The sequence below is a fragment of the Podarcis raffonei genome, chromosome 10, assembly GCF_027172205.1.
Source record: "Podarcis raffonei isolate rPodRaf1 chromosome 10, rPodRaf1.pri, whole genome shotgun sequence".
Lineage (NCBI taxonomy): Eukaryota > Metazoa > Chordata > Lepidosauria > Squamata > Lacertidae > Podarcis > Podarcis raffonei.
Genome location: NC_070611.1, coordinates 38119321 through 38140854, shown reverse-complemented (window position 1 = coordinate 38140854; position 21534 = coordinate 38119321). Strand labels below are relative to the sequence as shown.

Genomic DNA, 21534 nt, shown 5'->3' with positions numbered 1-21534 from the left:
GTTAGAAACAACTGAGATTGCATAAATGACATTTGACCTTAATTCTAAAAAACTATTGTATTTATCTTCTCTAAATGCTTTTATGAAAATTAAAACCAGGGAATTAAAAAAACCTAAATTGTAATATCTGGGCCCCTCTGCTAACTTACAGAGCTCAAGATTAAAAATACTATAGTTTATGGTTTTATCTTTTCACCTGGTTTTAAAAAAACACATATTTTTCAAGGGTAAGTATGGTACTCCTGTATATAAAAAACCTCATCATTATATAAAATATTGTTTAAAAGGTTAAACTATGAATTGAACTTCTATCTTTTTCTGAACCACTCTGGTTGGAGAGTGGTGCTGATAACACCAAGGTTGCAGGTTTGATTCCTGTTTGGGACAGCTGCATATTCCTGCATTGCAGGGGGTTGGACTAGATGATCCTCAGGATCCCTTCCAACTCTACAATTCTGTGATTCTATGATTACTTGAGGATTGTTGCTTTAAATAATATTCAATATAAGTGAAATTCATTTCTAAGATGTTCTAACGTTGTCTGGCATCTCAGTCCTAAACATAATTAATTGAAATATACTATCTTGTTCCAAATAAGAATATTTTGGGGAGTATCTGTTGTCACTGACTTCCACTTGATATGGTTACCATTGCTGTTAGGTAAGCAGCTGCTCACAATGTTTAATTCAATTTGGCATGGGATTGGCAGATAGCGCCCTACAAAATCATGCCATTAACATCCCTACTGAGAAATCAATCGTGGCACTTTGTCCCTGGGTCCACTGCACCACTGATCTCAACACAAATAGCTTGCAAATAAAGGAAGGGAGGGATCTGTTTAGAGCTATTATTACAAGTAAGTAGGATATAAATGATGTTAAATAACAATAAATCAAAATTTATTTAGAGAACCTTGGACTTCCAGGCTGCCTATGGACAGCATGTTGCGTGACAGTAAGGTAAAGGGACCCCTGACCATTAGGTCCAGTCGTGGCCGACTCTGGGGTTGTGGCGCTCATCTTGCTTTACTGGCCGAGGGAGCCGGCGAACAGCTTCTGGGTCATGTGGCCAGCATGACTAAGCCGCTTCTGGCGAAACAGAGCAGCGCACGGAAATGCCGTTTACCTGCCCGCCGGAGCAGTACCTATTTATCTACTTGCACTTTGGCGTGCTTTTGAACTGCTAGGTTGGCAGGAGCAGGGACCGAGCAACAGGCGCTCACCCTGTCGCGGGGATTCAAACCGCTGACCTTCTGATCAGCAAGTCCTAGGTTCTGTGGTTTAACCCACAGCGCCACCCACGTCCCAGTAGTGTTGCATCATAGTGCACACCTGCTTCCTGGGGCAGAATTTGTGCTATGGCCTGATGCCAATTATGTGTAGTAGTTCCTCTGATATTCCACCAATTGGATCCTGTCTCTTGCACTTTAGCATCTTTATTAATCATGACAACATTTTTAAAAAGTCCACCTGTATGCTTTTTGTCATTCAGCTGTCCCCCCACTGACAAGAAAACTCTGAGGAGTGTTGTTTTTTTCCTGATCTGAGGGCAGAATTGCCTCGCATCTGCAGGTATCATCTGCCTGACAGCCTTGATAACTATCCTCAGAGAAACTCTCTTTTGACTTCTGAAGAACCACCACTTACACAAAGATAAATCATTGAAGTTTAAAGGGAAGCATTTCCTCAAATGTGCAGACCTGACATTTTGTTATTTTTTTTAAATAACAATCAAAAGCTTCGTATTATTTCTGCTCCCTTTTTCCTTGTGTATTTCTGTAAAATATATTGTCCACTCTAGCCCATGCCTAGTTCAAAATACCATCTGCCATGTCTCCACATATTGGTGCACTATTTAGTGTACCTGGTTAGCCATTAAATTACAATGATTTTGAATGCATTCTGTAACTTGAAGAATACAAGAAAAATATATGTTTTCCTGCATTTTTCATAAATACAACTATTTGGGTTTCTGACAGAAAAAATATTCATGGATATTATGAAGTGATATTTCATGCTGGCATGTCATAGCAATTCACTAAGGTTTGTGGCAGAATGAGATGCAGAATTTATTAAATTAATTCTCAACGGGAGTGTGTTTGAAACTTGGCAATCTGGCCTTTGGCAAAAAAAAAGCATATTTGTTTTAGGACAATTAAGATGGGTTTCATGTTACATGATGTGTTATTACAATCCAAAAATCTAATTTAAAGGCAATGATCTCACCATTTTTCATTTCTGGGGCTAGTTGCTTCAAAATCCCAAACCTGTGTATGAAGCCATTGGTATGTACGCTCTTTGTTCCTTTCCATCTTATCTGCGGAACCATAAGCAAATGCTTCTTCCTTACCTGTGGATGAGAGATATTTTCAAGTTCTAACTTTTGTTGTGACAAATGCCAAACAAACAGCACTGATTTACAGCAGAATGCTATGAAGGGTTTATGTGGCAGTGAGACAAAATGGCCTCAACAAGACTTCTTCATAGGATTGTGCAGATAAGGTGGTAAGTAAAAACAGAAAAAAAGATAGAGCCCGTATTTTCTCCCTTATTTCCTTTCTCTGTACTTTGTAGCACACAGAATATTTGCAAAATAAGGCTCCATATAGAAACAGAAAGTACAAAATGTGTCTGTGGAAGGTTAGTAGGGCTATTAGAAAAGATCAGTTAAGTAAACAGGTATGTAAATAAGCTTCTATAATTGCCTTCCCTTTGATTATATCCACACAAGATTTCCTTAAAAAACATTCCAAAGGGCTGGTCCCCTCCTAGTGGGGGCACTAAATAGCTGGGGTTTAACTCTGTCTTCTGCCTAGGGATGGCAGAGGATTGCCGTAACTCTCATGCTTGCCTGAAGTCCAGAATGGAAATGAAGCAAGCAAATATGAGTGGCATTACTTTTTTGCTGCTTTCTTTTTTAATCCACAAACATTACACAAATTATCACATTATTTTCTGCATAGTTTTTGTGTTTCCTTTTCACTGAAATGCCTTGAAGTTAATTGCACAATTAATTGCACGTAATTATGTTTGTTTCAGGCTTTCAGCCATAGCGGGTAGGAAGACCAATAACCCAGGTTTTAACAGAAGCCTAACTGTAAGAGAACAGAAAGCTCTGATTGTGATGAACACTGGATGGGACAGGAATTGCTGCCTCCTTATAGGCCCACTGTGCCATTTCTGAGTTTTTACTGGTGGTCAGCTTTATTCTAGGAGCCTTAGCTGGTTCCAAGGTGTGGTTAGCACTCAGACCTGGCCCTCTCCCTCTTCTTTCCAATCGCCTTTGACTAGATCTAACTATCCAGGGGTCATTTACCTTTAACTTTTACCCACCAACCTTACTACTGATGAGCTTCTATCTCCTGATCCTGCACTGTTCTCAAGGGACCCAGGACCTTACTCTGTTCTGCTTCTTCCTATTTTATGTTTGTTCCCTTGAGTGACATCATTTCTACTTTTCATGTGCACCTGGGCCATGGCTAAATAAGATGGACTCTGCATTGGGGTAGCTTGGGATGTAGGATGTACATGATGGACTGTGGTGACAGAGCTTATTTAGGTGTTGTAATTGCAGTTCTATGAAGATGTAAAAGAAAAAAAAGTGGAGGGAGATGGGGATAGCTTCTGATATCATAAACTAAATCCTGGTCAAACTCAGTACATGTACAAAAAAAGGATGAAACTGCAATATAGAAGGAACAGAAAGAAAAGAGCATCACATTCAAACATGTGTGAACCAAATACAGTACCAGACAGAAGTGAGGTAATCTCCTGTGCAGACATTGCTTCAGAAATGCAGCAGACACTCAAAAAGTTACTTTACCAACTCACAGCAGCTGGTAGAAGTCAACTTAGAAAGAAGAAATTCACATTGGAATATGTGATATTATATGTTAAAGATCTCTATACGTAGTGCAGACCTCTTGTTTCTGGCCTTTTCAGACCAGAAAAGCCTGAGGCTTCTGGCTGATTTTGTGATGTGTAGAAACACTCAGTGTAAGGTGGTGGAATGAACTTCCAAATTCATTCCCGATTTTTCATACTGTGAACTTAGAGCACTGAATGTAATCAAGTCATATCTCCAGCACCTGTTTCCTAAAATCTATGTATTATCAGGATGATCTGTTGGAGCATTTAATCCCTTGGGATGATTATGTGCCATGGGAAAGTACCCTTTGTGATCACTTTGATTTTCTAGAGCAAAAAGAAACCATATTCTCTGTACTTTAGCCTGCTCTTAATTTTTCTCTCTTGCCACCAGCAATAACATTTTCATAGCAATGCTTGTTCTGTCTCAAGACATTTTGGGAATGTTCCTAGTCATTAACAGAGTAACAAAATACACGGACATTTAAGGCAGCAATCACATGCACTCTTACTTGGAATGAAGCTCTAGAATGACTTACTTTTGAGGAAACATACACAGGATTGTATTGTATTGACTAAAGAAGAAAAGCTAGCAAGCTTAGAAGTATAATATACCCCATGTGCAGGCTTACATATTAGTCATCTTGTATTGTGTTCCCCACTTCCCCAGTGGCGAAAAGTTGCATAGGCAATGCTAAATGGGCTTGGTTTACTTTGGATGAGAGTGCTGAGACTTATTGTATCATTATGATATTGGCTTTATTTACAAATAATTATTTACAAATATACAAATTAACCCTAAGTGGAGGCAAAGCTGATCTGGTAACCCACATCAGATTTGCAGAGATGCCAATTCACAGCGTGCTTTCCCCTTCTGTCTCAAGTTCACACAAACACACACACACACCCCTCTGCCCCCTCCTCTTAGTTGGTATCCCAATCAAATGTATTCCCAACTATCTCATAACCATTTGCTCCGATCAGCTGACTATTCTGGGGTATTAACCAGCAAATCTATCTAACTAAAGAATTGTTATTCAGGTAGGTAGCCGTGTTGGTCTGATACAGTCGAAATACATTAAAAAAAAAATGTCCACTAGCCCCTTAGAGACCAACTAAGTTTGTTCTTGCTTTCATGTGCATGCACACTTCTTCAGAATCGTTAGTCAATAGTTGTCACAATATCAATTATTTAACAATATAGCTTCCTGTCATGCTGTATTTTAAACAGCTCATTGGTGATGACAGCCCTAAATGAATTTTATCTAAACAGGTAAACCCTTGGAACATTTGCTTCAATTTAGTATTTTAAGATGTGACCATGACCACACTGTACAACAGATCATCTAGATTTCAAACCAAATCGTAATAGTCTTTTCATTTGATTTTACATCTCAAAAACTAAATGATCAAATGCCGTTCTTACAGGGACTCACCAGGAGACCTCTCCATCTGGCAGCTGGCCTTTGGAGCTTTTACCTGGTGCCAGAGCAAAAGAGATTGACTATGCTGCTTCTGTTCTGAACAGCCAGCTGACCACTAGCCTCCCTGACTGAACTGGCAGAGGTAGTCTCTGGCATGGTGCTGGAGAACTCTAGCCTTTGAAAGGCTACTTTCCCCTGATCCAGTTTGAGACTTCATTATTTATTTATTCTATTTAAATATGTACGAACTGCACTTTCACAAAAAAATGCAGTATAATTAAGTGATGTCTCATGTGGTCATTGGCCTGACCCACAGGACAGGACATTCCCTGGATTTGGTGGTCTGGAATTGGAGTGGTGATGGCTCTACGACTCCGATGCCATGGTCAGACCACTTCCTGTTGAACTTTAGGGCAACTCTATCCATTTTCCCCTGCAAGGGGTGGGAGACCAATTAAGATGGACTCTCCTAAGAGTCTTATGGATTTCAATGGATTCTTTAATTTTCTGGAAATTTTCCAGTGGAGAGCCGGCGATCCTATCAAGGCCCCTGTCTCACTGTATAGTGCTGAAATGCAGAGGGTTAGCAACACAATTGCCCCATAGCATCCCCTCTGATGCTACGAAGCACATTCAGCCCCCTGGCATACTGGGGAACTGTGCGTGGAAAAATAGACCAGTTCACAAATAAAAGTGCAGCTGATTTAGCGCATGTATGCCTACTTATGATCGCCGAAGAATTGATGTTTTGAATTATGGTGCTGGAGGAGACTCTTGAGAGTCCCATGGACTGCAAGAAGATCAAATGTATCCATTCTTAAGGAAATCAGCCCTGAGTGCTCACTGGAAGGACAGATCGTGAAGCTGAGGCTCCAATACTTTGGCCACCTCATGAGAAGAGAAGACTCCTTGGAAAAGACCCTGATGTTGAGAAAGGTGGAGGGCACAAGGAGAAGGGGACGACAGAGGATGAGATGGTTGGATAGTGTTCTCGAAGCTACCAGCATGAGTTTGACCAAACTGTGGGAGGCAGTGGAAGACAGGAGTGCCTGGCGTGCTCTGGTCCATGGGGTCACGAAGAGTCGGACACGACTAAACGACTAAACAACAACAACAACAACAACAACAAATGCCTACTTATGGTGGCAGTGAAGAGGGCCTGCGTTGCTGCCTCTCTCATGAAATTAACTCTTCTAGCATACAGGTTAAAAAACATTGTTCAACACCATTCTAACTACAGTGGTACCTCTGGTTACGAACTTAATTCGTTCCGGAGGTCCGTTCTTAACCTGAAACAGTTCTTAACCTGAGGTACCACTTTAGCTAATGGGACCTCCTGCTGCTGCCACGCCGCCGGAGCACAATTTCTGTTCTCATCCAGAGGTAAAGTTCTTAACCCGAGGTACTATTTTTCTGGGTTAGCGGAGTCTGTAACTCGAAGTGTTTGTAACCCGAGGTGTTTGTAACCAGAGGTACCACTGTACTGGTATTTTGTGACATAGAACAAACAGTTAAATATGAACTTATAGTAGTAAAAATATTTTCTGGAACTTAAGTAGTTAATAAAATGACCAAATAATGTGACTGTGGAAAAAGGGGTTGAGTAAAATGGGCATATATGCTAGAGACTGAACAAATGCTAAAAATTCAACTACTGTTTAACTTTTCTGATTTATAAGTATAATTCACCTCCCACACAAAGCATCAGTACTACTGCTGCCAGGGTAAGATTAATAAAGAAAGTAGTCATTCAGTCCATGCATGCATCCTGGATGAATTTCAGATCTCTCTAACACTGTGCCAGCATTCAGATCTAATGTTCAAGGTTTGTTTTTTTGTTTTTTGTTTAAACTGGCTTGAGGTTGCATTAAGAAAAATGGAAGACAGGTATCATGGCAATCTTATTTGTGGTCTGAAAGCAATGCATAGTAATTTGGATTTTTACTTAAAAAGGTAAGTGGCTTATACTTTGATCATAGTGATTTGCACCAGGCTGAAGTCTTAGAAACAAAGGATACATTAAGGAAAGTGCTTCTATAAAAAGGAAAATCAGATCGACTCAGTGTATTTCTTCTATTGTACCTTTACTTTCTAAATTATCCCATTTTTCTGTGTATAAAACTAGTTTCCCCCCTAAAAAATAACTTCAACATTTTGGGGGCGTCTTATACATGGATACATCTCCCCCCATTTTCTTAAATCGGAGTCCCCCCAAATAGGGGACGTCTTATACATGAGGATGTCTTATAGATGGAAAAATACAGTAATTTTTCAGGGCCATTACGGCATACTGTGAAATAGGGACTATTACAATAAGGTATATACATGCACATCATTTACGCTTATTACAAACAGCTACCCCCATTAGTCCAATATATGTTAATGTATAATTAAACCAGGAATAGTTAACCTGTGACCATCCCTGATCAATTCTAGGAGCTAGAATTCAAAGCATCTGAAGGGCCACGTGTTAGCCATTCACAAGTTAAAAGAACAATTGTGGATACTTCATGTACAAAGCATGTAGTGCAAATGATTTTGCAACGGTACACATTTTTGCACTTTCAGGAATCACTCCTGTGTCTGAGTAAACAAGAAAAATGCATTGTGCTTGTAAGGGAACTTATGAATATTATCTGTGGATAGATCCCTGATCATGAATATTTATGTTGAAATTTCAGAGATCACGGGTCACATTAAAGCAGAAAAATATGGGAGCTGCTTCTTTGCACATAATAATGCCCATGTTGTAGTGTATCCATCCCAAAGGCTCAGAAAGACTCTTGTACCTGCAGGAACAGCCAGAGCATAAGTGAACCAGTTGAAAAGCATAAAGACTTGACTAAAATATAACTGTTTATTAAATATAATTTCTTTGATAAAGAAAGCATTCATGCCAAACTGACCGCAGTGCAGATTGATAAATCAGGACCTAGAAAGTTGTGAGTAATCACCAGAAACACGGGCTCCCCCCTCATCCTCCCCTCACTGGCATGCCAATTCTGGTTGGTTTAAACTACAGTTTTCCTTTATGTAAGAGGGAACTGTGGTTTAGTGTCACTTTACTATGGTTTGAATAGATTTATGGTTTTGGTTAGGGAACAGACATTAGACCACAGGAGGCAAAGGGAGGGGGGTATGCTATGGTCTAGCAAGAAGGGAATGAATCTCTGAACTGGCCCAATGACACTTACATGTCAGTTTTATGATTTGCAACAACACCAGAGCTTCCATATTTGTATTGTCTATGCCTTGCATTCTTTGGCTGTTGTGGTGGAAGAGCCAGTGTGAAACTGGAGCACATATGGTGGAAGTAGAAGGAGTCATGATGAGAAAAAGTTGCAGAAAATCATAATGGAACCATTTTCATTATGCAAGAAAGAAGCACTTTATGATACAAGGTTAAACAATGAATGAGTGGCAGCGTAGCTAAAACATTGCAATTTGCTACTTAGGCAATGTGGTTAGCTATACTATACTCAAAGATTTACTACGGACAGTGGAGTAAGTTGGATAATTTGCATGGCACCAGAGGGGATGGATGCAAAAAAAATTATGCATTTAGCAACATTTGAACTATAATACTTGGATGACTGCTGTTAAAGGTACAGGTAATGTGTTCTATGCAGCATTTGAGGAAAAAGTAAAAACAAACAAACACACACATTAAAATCTTAATATGCATTTTGCAATGGATACCTAACAAGAAAGTTGTTTATATATTACATGACTATGATATATTCCCATTTGCAAAATGCAGAGTTTAAAAACTCCTCAATTTCAAAGAGCGCACCGGTTACAGAGCACCGTGACAGCTCAAGTAAATTGTAGCATATATAGCCTGGACTACTAGGAAAGTCTGACAAAAATCTAAGAAAGCAGACCTGGCTAAGAGTCAGGAGTCATGCTTATTATATAGAAGTCCCAGGGGTATCTTTCAATCAGAGGTCACAATCGAGGCAACAGAAGCAGTGTCACGATATCAGAGAAAGGGCCAATTCAGACCTGCTCCCTGACAGTCACTGAGGTCAGGGCTTGCGGCAAATCATTGTATTACAAGAGAATATTCCCTGTACACTTTTAGAGCTGTCATCTGAACAAACAAGGCCAGGTCATCTGTAGGTTAAACAAGAAACCTTTGCTGACAGCATAAACCATATATTCTCTTTAATTCCTTTTTAATTTTCTTACCTGTATCATACATTTTAAAATGAATATTCTTTGTTTCCACTTTGAAACAAGCTAACAATTCAAAATATATGAATTTGTGATTAATTTATTCACTTCAGTAAGAAATATCTCCTTACTATAATGGACTGTTCACCATCTGCACAATTGTTAGGCAACTATATAAAAAGAAATGTGTATCTGCAGTTAAGGTCTTAGTGATGTGGAGGAAAAAGGACAATAAACATGGTTGATATATTCAATATATTTTGCGATGGACCTCATTGACAGTTGGCCTGATGTAGCACAAACAATCCACATATGGAAGCAGGGTTCTGCACACAGAACTGGATCTGATACTCTGCATTTTGGGTCAGATACCCTCAAATTTGGAAAGCTGTGATAGACCTGCCATAAGATGATTCATGTTGGACCAGGGTCCATGTGTGCATCTCCCAACACAGGGATGGGAAACCTGTGGCCTTCTGTAACCATTGACCATGCTGGCTATGGCTGACAGGAGACGGATTCCAAAAACATCTAGGAGGGCCACAAGTTCCCCATCCCTGCCGTAATAAATGGATAGTACACACTAAGGGTTGAAAGTGCTTATCACCAGATTGGAGAGGCAAAGTCAGTTCAGGTCTTCCTTATCCTCCCCACCCTTAAACATGTGATGGATGTCAAAGCTGACCTTGCTAGTGCCCTGGTTTGTTTGGATTTTTTTTGTTATTTATCTATTTATTTTGCTTTTAGATTGCCCTTATATTGACCCCAAAGGACCTTAGATCAGTATAAAAATTACAACAATTATGTTAAACCACAATTAAAATATAACAGGCAATCAATGAAAAAGGTTCAGCGGCAGAAGTTACACCTTTTATTTGCATATTCTTATGTTGAAGATCTGTAGGTAGATAGTAGCCATAAGGGCTGTTCAGGTGCAAATGAACTAGTTGATTTGGCATGACTTGCTAGTAGTTTGCAGACTGCACATGTTAATAGTTTCCAATGCGAAGAATTTTAATTTGGGAAGTGTACGTTAGATATAATACATGCACTAGCACTTATTAGAGAAATGTCAAGGGGTTATACTGCTGTACAATCCCATTATTAAATATCTGAATCATTTGTAACCATGCCTACAATTTCTCATAAAAGTTTCTAAATCTAGTGTACTTACTTTCTATTTGTGCAGATTAACTGAATAGTGTAAAAGGTATATGACTTTGTTCCTTTTATTTAACAGCACCACATTTTCAATATCTAGGCTTCAATTTTGCAGTCTTCTCACAGTGTTTTGTTTAAAATAACATTTCACATCATCAAAAGGAATTATAATATGTGGGTGTTCCACAACTTTATTAGTTACAAAAAGAAAGAGCATTAGCTTGTGTTCAATATTAAAAACTATGTCAAAAGGAAACAACCTTTTGGGAATGCTGTAGCTCTCTGACCTCATTAGGACAATCAGTCCTTCATAATGCTATAGTTATCATCCAGGGGATAGAAAAATCAGACCCCGCCCCCATAAAACTTGCAGTCAATCACATTATGATATGCCCATATAAGGATTGTCTATGTCCTAATCCATTCACTTAACATTATTGTAGGTACTAAGGCAGGAGCATATTAAGAGGTAAGGTAGAAGGACTACATAGGAGGCTTGTTCTAGCAAAAGAGATCAGGATTGGGTCATGTAAAGACATGGCATCTAGTACCCAAACATGAGCCACACTGAATGCATTCCCTGACAGATGGTCAGCTGACCATTCGCTTTACATATGTGTTTGAACAGATGATTAGCACTACGAAAATAGACAATGCTGACGATGTTTGATCACTGCTGAATACAAAGATGTTCCAGTTTATGTTAAAGACAAGGATATGTCAATTTAAGCATGTTGGAGGAAGTTAAGCGCTCTTAAGTGGGAGGCAGACATTTCTTTCTGTGCTGCATGGTCACAGGGTAAGTGTATTTAAAACAGACCACAGACCAAGTCAGTGGGATGATAAATGACACAACCTCAGCAGCAGCAACATGTCAATGGCAGCAATAAGATCTCAATAATATATGAACTGTTTGAGAATTTGTACACACCAACATGTGTTTGCGAAATATATTTTCATCATTTATATCCGGTCCATCTGCCAACACTTTCTACGTGAAATAATTAAGGTTTACACACAAGAATATAGCTTTCCATTCTAGATTGCTTTAATGCAGCATCCACATCATAGTTCTATATCCACAATCTCCAATGCAGATTAAAATTCTCATTCCACACAACCATGCCTCACACAGTGCAGATTAAAAGAGTGTGGGAAGTTTCACTTTTAAACTACTGTTTAGCTTCTTTACGAATGCCAAATAATAGTTAATATGAATGCTAGGGTTCCCAATCTACTATTGGGAACTACAGTATATGTCTTTCTTAAATATGAATGTATATTTGGGGCCAAACTTGACAAGACACCATTCACATAATTAGCAACTGGGTGTGAACAGTTTTAAAAAGTAAATAGCAGACATGACCTCACCCCCATGTGCTGGTGTGGCTGGTAATGAGAATTTAACCCATTGCTCCTGCTACAGTCCCATCCATGGGCCCTACATGCCTGCTATTTGTGTCCTATTATTACCACAAACGATGGTTGGACAGTGTTCTCGAAGCTACCAACATGAGTTTGACCAAACTACGGGAAGCAGTGGAAAACAGGAGTGCCTGGCGTGCTCTGGTCCATGGGGTCACAAAGAGTCGGACATGACTAAATGACTAAACAACAACAATAACCACAAACAGGAGCTTTTCTTGCAATACAAATAGCGGGCACAGGTTTCCAATCCAGACTAGATCAGAGTAAAGTAAAGGGGTTCAGCACCCTCATTCCATGCAATAGGATGATGGTCTGGATTAGGACCTGTCCCTCACCATTCAAAGAACTGCTAACTGCATGAATGATGTCCCGTCTACTTTCGCCCTCAGTTTTCTAGCTGGAGTTTTCCATAACTGACCTTTATGTGTGAAAAAAAAGGACTTAAAATAACTAATCAAAGTTATTTCTTCATTCACTGAGACTGTGCAGAGTGTAGGAAGAAAGACAATGAATGAGCTGAGGAAAAATACAGTGACATTTGTATTTGTATTTAAGAAAAACTTAATAATTTGTATTTAAGAAGTCCAAGCATTATAACACTTTATTCAATCTTTCTTGCCAAACACCCTATCCTTCCTCATCTGTCCCCTGCACATTCTCCCCTGAGCCAAACCTATTTGAATTTAAGTTGTTACTAAAATTATCTGTCTTTTGCACTCTAAGACCTAGGTCACAACCTTATTTAGGGGCAGGAAATAGTTATCAGGTCACCGACTGGTCAGATGAAAAGGATTCGAAATGCTTCAGCACTCAGCGATTTATTTCTCCAAATGACTGCCTTATGGAGTATAAAATATTTTAACATTCTTCCATCTATTCTTTGTGTGGGGGTATGGAAAAATCACTGAACTTCATACCATGAGGAACAAATTGGTGAAAAAGGAAGTACATTCAAAACAATCAAAATCAAATCTTTTGTATTGCCTGATCTACAATGTTTGTTCAAATTTTAAAATTGTGATCTGTAGTGGCAGGAAAAACCACATACACTTCTACCAATGAACATAGCAACTCAGGATTGCAGGCGACTGATTAAGAGAGTAAGTTCCACTGGACCTAGTGGGTGACATCAAATGCTGCCATTCTGTTTGATCCAGTAGACCTCTACTAGTATATGAGAAGAGTACTTCTGCGTCACTAGCCAGTAACATAGGAAAGAACTATAGAAGGCAAATTTATTTTGGTTTTGAATTTAAAAGCTAAATATCATAATACTAACAAAGAAGAACCAACCAATTCATCGTCTAACTATAGCATGTCTGTCTATCTATCTATCTATCTATCTATCTATCTATCTATCTATCTAGTCTTTCTGCATAGGAAGACATTCCATTTCCAACAAGACTTTTAAGCAGATATCTTTCCCAGTCTACATCTGTATTAGCACTGTTTTTTGCAGGCTCAGTGAAGTTAAACTGCAACTTCTACTTCCTATATTTGTTGCAGTCACCCTTTCTTCTTGGTCTTCCATTAGCCTCTATAGTACTTTGAGAGTCTTGGGTCAGCCCTTTCTCTCCCCCATATTTAACTTTTGCCCAAGTTTCACCCCTGACACACTGTAACAGACTTTTTATGACTTATGACTTCATTTCTCTTATGGGCCGGTTGGAGGTGCTGCACAGCCTAAGACATTTAGTTGTCCTCCCCTCTTTGAGGAAAGTGGATCCTGCCCATGAGAGCAACGAAGTGCAAAGGTCATTGAGGTCTGCAGGCACCTAACAACACACAGGAGTCTATAAGCTTCACTGACCTGATCAGAGCGGGGGTGGGGGAGTGTTTAAGAATGAAAATGCTTTTTGCAAGAAACCTAGTAATCCTAAGACTGCAGTACTAAGATCACTAACTGCATCACCGGTAAAGATAATAAATGGTCCCATAAAATTTTAAACAACCAGGCACAACTACCTGTTTTATAGACAAATGTGTGAGACTCCAAAACAGAGAGCCTTAAATTACAAGAATTAGCATGTAGGGCTCCACAAACATTTTTTGAGGTTAAAAAGGGGTCCTCATACTCCTAAAGGTTGGGAACCATTGTATTAGAGTACTGATTAAAATAACTTTTTCCTCAAATCACAATACAGTTTTACACTATTACCTCTAGCATACCATGATGATATTTCATTGCTTCACTTTGAACTTGGTGCTTAAACTACACTTCTATTCTCTAATAATATCTATCTGAATATATATTTATTATTCACGGCCAGATTAGAAAATCAGGCACAGATTTTATTTTTAAATTTTGTTTTAAACAATGAGAAAGCAGACAACTTCAACTATGTAACTGAAGCTCCAGTGTGTGCACTGTATGGACCCTGCTGTCTTACAACTTTTGAGAGCACTGCTGTTGTGAACTGGGTTTGCACTCTGCCAGCAAGGCAGCTCTGACCCATGGAGAGCACTCCTTCAGATCAACACTGCCTCAGGCTTTGCTGCGTTCTCCAAGAAGTCTTACATTTCAGGCATCAAGTTGAATTTCTTCTGGAGATGATTAACCCAAACCCATGACAGATTTTTTCCAAGATATCTAACTCCTTATGTTTATTTTATCCTGGCTCTTTTTGGATGTACTGGACACAAGTAGCTACTCATTTTACATGTTAAAGGGCTGGTGGAGAGCCATTAATTCCTTAAAATGAGAAAATATTTCAATGTGCAGGGCTCTGTTGTGTGAGCTCACACTAGATAATAAGAAACAAAGCTACAGGACTGTGATTCTTGAGTAAAAGATTCCCTTCTGTCTTGGAAGGTTTCTTTAAAAACACTTTTCATCACATTCCGAGGCACAGATCTTAAACCTTATAGAAATGCTGCCACTGCAATATTATAAATGGCCAGTTTCATGCAATTTGGCACACAGATCTGGAATCAACAAAGAATGCATTTCTTGCAGTTTCCAGTAGCTAATTGTATGTTATAGATTTTGTGAACCATCTCTAAGTAAAATTAGATTTTGAAGATTCAAAAACAAGTTCTGCTTTTGGAGGAGATAAAATAATAGTTTAGGAAGTCTAGTTATTAATGTCTGAAAACAATAGCTGAAAGGAGCCATAATGTGTAATATCCAATGACAGACATACTTGAAGCTAACAGACATAACTAACATAGGTTCATTTATTTCAATGGGTCTTCCCTGAGTATAACTTAGTTGGATACAACCTAATATCTTTATTTGCTCTTTGAAGTGATACCAATGATACTTTTATAACATGATGCTTATTGATTTATAAAAGACACAAAACCAATATGGCTATATATTACTTTCAAATCACACGAATAAGTGTCACTGGGGTCATCTCATACATTCTCTAAAAATACAAAATGAACAAAAAACTAACATCCAAAGATAATGTAAAATCTAGACTAGTGATACTTTTTGTCTTTCCATGTTTAAAAAAATCAACCATAGCATTCTTTGAAAAAGTCCAGAAATACTGATATTTATATTGTAAATCCAACAAGAGTGCTTAGAATTCTAGCCTCAGCCAATGTTATTAGAAAGAGAGAAGGTAGATTGGAGCCCTAAATTCAAGAGAAACTCAAACTGTTTCATGAAAAGAAAGGGTGAACAGCACTAATCTCAGACATGTGGGGGTTGGTTTTGCTTCCTTAGAGGTATAAGATAGTTTATCTGAGCTTTTGCATGTTGCAGGGCTGACCTTTGGCACTAACACAGGCCCAGAAAGCTTTAGCTCAAATAAATAGCACAGAAAAAATGCTAAAAACAGTGGCCTAGCTCCTTTAAGATGTTACAAAATATCCAATAATATTTTAAAGGGCACAAGCTCCTTTCATCTGATTTAGAGGTTCAGTAAAACATGAGAATGGTCCAATGGTTTACATTTAGAAGATGCCACCATATGTACATTCATCAGGCAGAAGGTTAAGGCAAAACAAAAAGTCAAGACTTTTGGCAGTATTCTTATCTTGCCAGTCCAATGCAGGGGTTCCCAAATGGTGGTCTGCAAACCACCAAGAGATTCATTCAGCTAGTCTGAGTCCACATTAAATATTCATATTGTTTTTTAATTGTATTGTTATTGCTTCTTTTATTTCTTATATTGATTTTAAATTATATTCTATGGAATTCAAATTGCAATACTATAAAATGCAATACAGGGGAAAAAAGAAGCAATAAAAATAACATTTAGCACACATATTACATTTGCTACAACAGTTTATACTCATGAGAACAATCATACTACCTATATACCCATATATTGTATTGTACCACAGTTTCAAGCACTTTTCTCTTTCATTTTGTTTTAACTTCTCTCTACCCTTTTCACTTTCCTGAAAAATTTCAATAAAATATAAATATTTAAACAATCAATTGCTACAACAGTAAGTAAGTAACTAAATAAGTAAATGGTCTTCCAAAACCCTCAGCAATCTTCAAGTGGTCCACGTGGGGAAAAAGTTCTGGAACCACTGCTCTAATGCCTTCAGCTTCTGGAGAAAGTTCTAGGATGGGCTTCCTCAACCTCGGCCCTCCAGTTGTTTTGAGTCTACAATTCCCATCATCCGTGACCACTGGTCCTGCTAGCTAGGGATCATGGGAGTAGTAGGCCAAAAACATCTGGAGGCCGAGGCTGAGGAAGCCTGTTCTAGGATCTACATGCCCACTGTCCTGGGTAGATCACTATAATAAATCCTAAGCTCAGATCTGCTTCAAGTATTCAATCCGTATCTTGTTGTACTTAAGATCACTGGGTGCAAATGTACTAAGGATTCCACTCTTTTTAAATTTTTAAGTAACTTCTTCTCACTGGCAATATGGGCAGTTGTTGGTATTTCTGTCTAAAGAGCAAGACTCATGTCTTGCCAAGGAGTTATCATAGACTCGTAGGACTTTGGAGCTGGAATGGTTCCTAAGGGTCATCTTGTCCAACCCCCTGCAGTGCTGGAATCACAGCTAAAAATGCCTGGCAGATGGTCATCCAAGCTCTATTGAAAAACTTCTAAAGATGGAGTGCTCACCACCTTCTGAGGGAGTCTGTTTCGCTGTCAAACTGCAAACAAAGCAAATGGGTTTCTTGCTCTTGATTTTGTTCTGTTGTATCTTGAACCTAAGGCACTGTGATTGTCTTGACAAGAAAGTGCAGTATAAGCCACCCTTTGCCAACCAGGTGCTCTCTAGATGCCAGGGGCTGATGGGAGCTGCAGGCCCAAACATCTGGAGGGTGCCAGTTGGCAGGAGGCTAGTATAAGTAAATAAACTAAATTCAAGGTCAGCTAAATGTTTGGGAATGGACACGTAGCCTATCCTTTGGTCTGATCCAGCAGGACAGATCTGTTCTTAAAAGCTCGGATGTGAAAAACAAAAACAAACAAGCAAAAACTTTGTTAGAGCAATGCAGTGCTGCTGCAGATGTAATCCTAAAAACCACATGTAAGCAGAAGTCTGCCTGTGGAAGACAGTGCAGTCATTAACAGGTTAGATGTTTTGAAAATACGAATGTTGAAATTCTTAGAATACCAAGCAAACTGTGGTCCCCCAGGAAAATGATTATATTTTCTGATCAGGAGGCTAAATATTTGCATAGTTCAACTTAAAAGCAAGAGAGATTAAAATATCTGCATAGCATACAACTACCAAAACATCAACTTGTTTATTTATTACCATTTTATCCTTCCTTTTTTCAACGGAGCTCAGAGTATAAAGCATGGTTTTTCATCTGAAGCCAGGTTTGATTTCCTCAAGAACTGAAACAGCTGGTATATCAGCCTAAGCTGAGTAAAGGCTCTTCTGGCCCACCTATCAACTGGTAATTCAGATGTAAAGCTGAATCTAGGAGTTTGCTCGAGCAACAAACCTGATTTTTCAAGCCATCTGAGGCAGGTTGTATCCCTACTCCAGGGTAGCTCTCTCCTGACCAGAAGCACATCCATTATCTGAAGTGAGCTTCAATTTGTTAGTCCTCATCCAGCCCAATACCACCCCATCATGGGTTCAGAACCATAACTGCCTGCTTCATATTAGATGAAAGGAGAAATAGAACTGTGTGTCATTTACATATTGATGACAATATGCTCCAAATCTTTGGAATACCTCTCCCAGTGGTTCCATGTAGACAATGAACAACATGGGGGACAGAACTGATCCTTGAGGGACACCATACACCAATGGCACACTGAACAGGAATCCTCCAACAGTACCTTCTGGGGGAAAAGACCAGTATCACTGCAAAACATCTCTGCCAGTCAGTCCAGAAGGATATCATGGTCAGTGGTCTTGAATGAGAACAAGAGAACCTACCAGGACTTACTCCCCCTCTTAAGTTCCCAGCTTGGATTGTCTACCAAGGCAACCAAAGCTGTTTCAGTTCAAAACCAGGCCAGAAGTGGAATTCAAAAATAGATTGTTTTCACCCCATGTGTGTCTGTGAACTTGAATCACCCAGATTCCCATTTTTTGTTGGTTTTGCAAGCTTTTATACTGCTACTTTATTTATTTTAGATTGTACATTTATTTTTATCATATTGTTTGTTTTTATATTGTACATCACTTAGAGAGATACAAAATATCCAGTGGCTTTTATATCTTTAAAGGTACCGTATCTTTGTGTCACGTGTCAATGATACCAAGTTTAGCTGTGGATCTTGTACTGGCAATGAATGGAGCTAAATATCAGATGGGGCAGTAACAGTGCTGGTGAAATGGTAAACTGCAATGTTCCATCATATGAGATCAGTACAAACCTGGTATTATGGTAAAAGCATGCCGTTCCCATAATTAATATTATCTGTACAACATTTTGCACTACAGCCCATATGGCAGTTTTGCTGGCTTACCATACACATTGAAACAGCTTTAGCTGAATCAATGTGAGGTCAAGACTGTGAAAGTATGACTTGGCATCTATCTCTAGCTGTTAGTGAGCCACTGGTGCATTGTTTCAAGTACTATCTGTGCTGTTACAGTAGATGGCTGGGATTTGTCAGAAATGCTTTGTGTAGATCTTCACAGAAAATTCATTTCTATAACTGTTGGTTGCAATGTGCTTCTCATTACGATGATTATCCTCCCCTATTCTAACAAATGTAAAAAAGATGCAGTACATGACATATTTGTGGTGCATTTTCATATCCAGCAACATCAAAGTCTGATTACGTATATAATGCATATGTATACACATAGTTATTAGTTAAACAGTAGGATCTCATACATGTAATTGACATTATATACTGAAGAAGTATTCCCCCCCAAAATTAGCCCTCTTTGCTGACCCCAAAGGACTATACAAAAGTTGTAAAACCTTTTCTCTTCATTTCTGCTACTTTATACTCCATATATTCTCCAACAATAAAGGAGGTGATCCTTCCATTGTGTTTCAATCTTGCCTATCCAGAATAAGTTTTTTTATTTTTTAAAAATAATTACGTTTATTTTAAATATTTATATCCAGCTTCTAAAAAAACAGAACAACCAGTGGTCTACATACAAGTTAAAGGAATAAAATATAAAAATTAAGAAAGATCACTGATCAAGAATGCCTGGGTGAATAAAAAAGTTTTCATCTGCCACCAGCAAGATATAGATGCAGCACCAGGGATTCCAAAGAGAGACAATGGAAAAGGCCTTATCTCCGGTCACCACCACTGACCTCACATTTGAAAGAAAAGGAGGAGGAAGAGAAGTACTTTGGAAATGAAAATTCTATTTCCTTGCATAAAGAATACAATGGGCCAGTTTACACTTTAAAGTAGGCCAAATTATAGTGAATTGTGAACAAATGAACAGTGGAAAAATTGCTGCTACTTCTGCTGCTGCCATGCTTCCTGGAATGCAGCTATAGTTCACCTTAGTGACAAGCAAACCTAGGCTCACCATTGTCTCCCTCAGGCAAAATACGAATGGTAAACCAAGAATTACAACTCGTGGTTTGATGTGGTTTGACAAACCACAAGCCCATGTTCAGACGTAATGCTAAGCCAAACCATGGTTTAGCTCCAGGCAACATGACAGCAGCAGGATTTGGAGAAGAGTGAAGGAGTAATGTTTTTGAATCTGAGTACTCACACACTCACTCTTTCATAATAAGCCATGGTTTGGCTTAGTGTTTTGTGTAAATCAGACCAGTATCTAAACAATACAAACTATTATTAAAGTAGGATCTCACTGACCCAATAAACTGGGTTACAAGCATCCTTTCTAACCATTATAAAAATGTTTCATAATTCACTAATTGGACAATACATTAAACACCAGAGATGTCTTTCCCCACATCATTTCCCCATTATTAAAGAACAATGCATTTCATGTGTGTGATGCTTGCTTACCATAAGAAGCTGTATATGCTGAACTAAACTGCATAACAATGTGAAAAAAAAGGCCATGGTAAGAGCATTTCCCAGACAAAAGGATACTGTTCCATACAGTATAACAAGTTTATATTGAGGTTGCTGCATTGACTTCTATTGCTATTTGGGCATACTCAAAAGTCTGCACGTGCACAGGAACTATGTGGATTTAAAGCCATGGATACCACCTGCATCACTTTCTTTCTTATGTCCTTGTCAGAGAAATATACCTACGGAAATAATTTGCTTCTATAGTTCCCTGTTGTGTCAATTCCCCAGTTAGAAGTTTGTGTACTATACTATTTTCTAGAATATAAAAAACTAGCATTGTCTTAAAGAAACAAAGCAATGTATTCATGCTATCTTCCTTTGCAACAGGGCCTAAACATGCAGAGAATCTGAAAAATAAGGGTAAATATGTAGAAAACAATAATAGTTTTTCATGAAGTTTTGAGTAGCCTTTTAAGGAAACAAATTGTCAATTACTTCTTTGGAAATTTATTTCAGCTTAAAGGGAGAAAAATGCAATATTTATGTAAGACAATAAATAAATAAATATATCACACACTGTTTAAACTCTTCAGAATAAATATGCCTGCCCAGCTATCTCTATTCTTCTGAGTTTTGCTGCTATCATCCTACAAAACCCAAAGTATGAAAAATTTGAAGCAAGGCAAGAACTGGATGTCAGCTCAAAATAATTATTTTGGCATATTATAAATCTAAGTTAAAATTGGTTTTAGTCTGATCCATTCACTGGACTTTTTAGTACAGGTACAAAATGTTTCCCCACTACAATTTCTATCTGTTACTAGAAGAAGAATATTTAAATCCTAAAAATATGAAACACAAATGTGTGCAATATGAAAATAACAAAACAAGTTAGCCACATATGATTATGAATACAGTAAAAAAAAACCTTGCGTATCTAGTAACCAGATACAATTTTGTATATATTATTTCTCTTCCTTATTGTGTCAGGATTTATTTTAACACTGATAATTCAGTCAAAATGAGAAGAAGCAGTCAAGAAACATACTATGTATTTGGTAGTCTCATTCCTTATACTTTTTCACTACTGTGATATATTCCAGTTTAACAAAAATGAAAAA

At 38.3% G+C, this 21534-nt stretch overlaps 1 protein-coding gene across 3 annotated transcripts in view; it reads right to left on the bottom strand.

The window, feature by feature from the left end:
* LRRIQ1 (leucine rich repeats and IQ motif containing 1) overlaps nucleotides 1–21534 on the bottom strand; it is a 99497-nt gene that overhangs the window by 16215 nt on the left and 61748 nt on the right. For all 3 annotated transcript variants that reach the window (XM_053405655.1, XM_053405654.1, XM_053405656.1), the window contains one exon: nucleotides 2226–2349. In XM_053405655.1, coding sequence (XP_053261630.1) covers nucleotides 2226–2349 — 124 coding nt within the window. The remainder of the gene's footprint in view (nucleotides 1–2225; nucleotides 2350–21534) is intronic.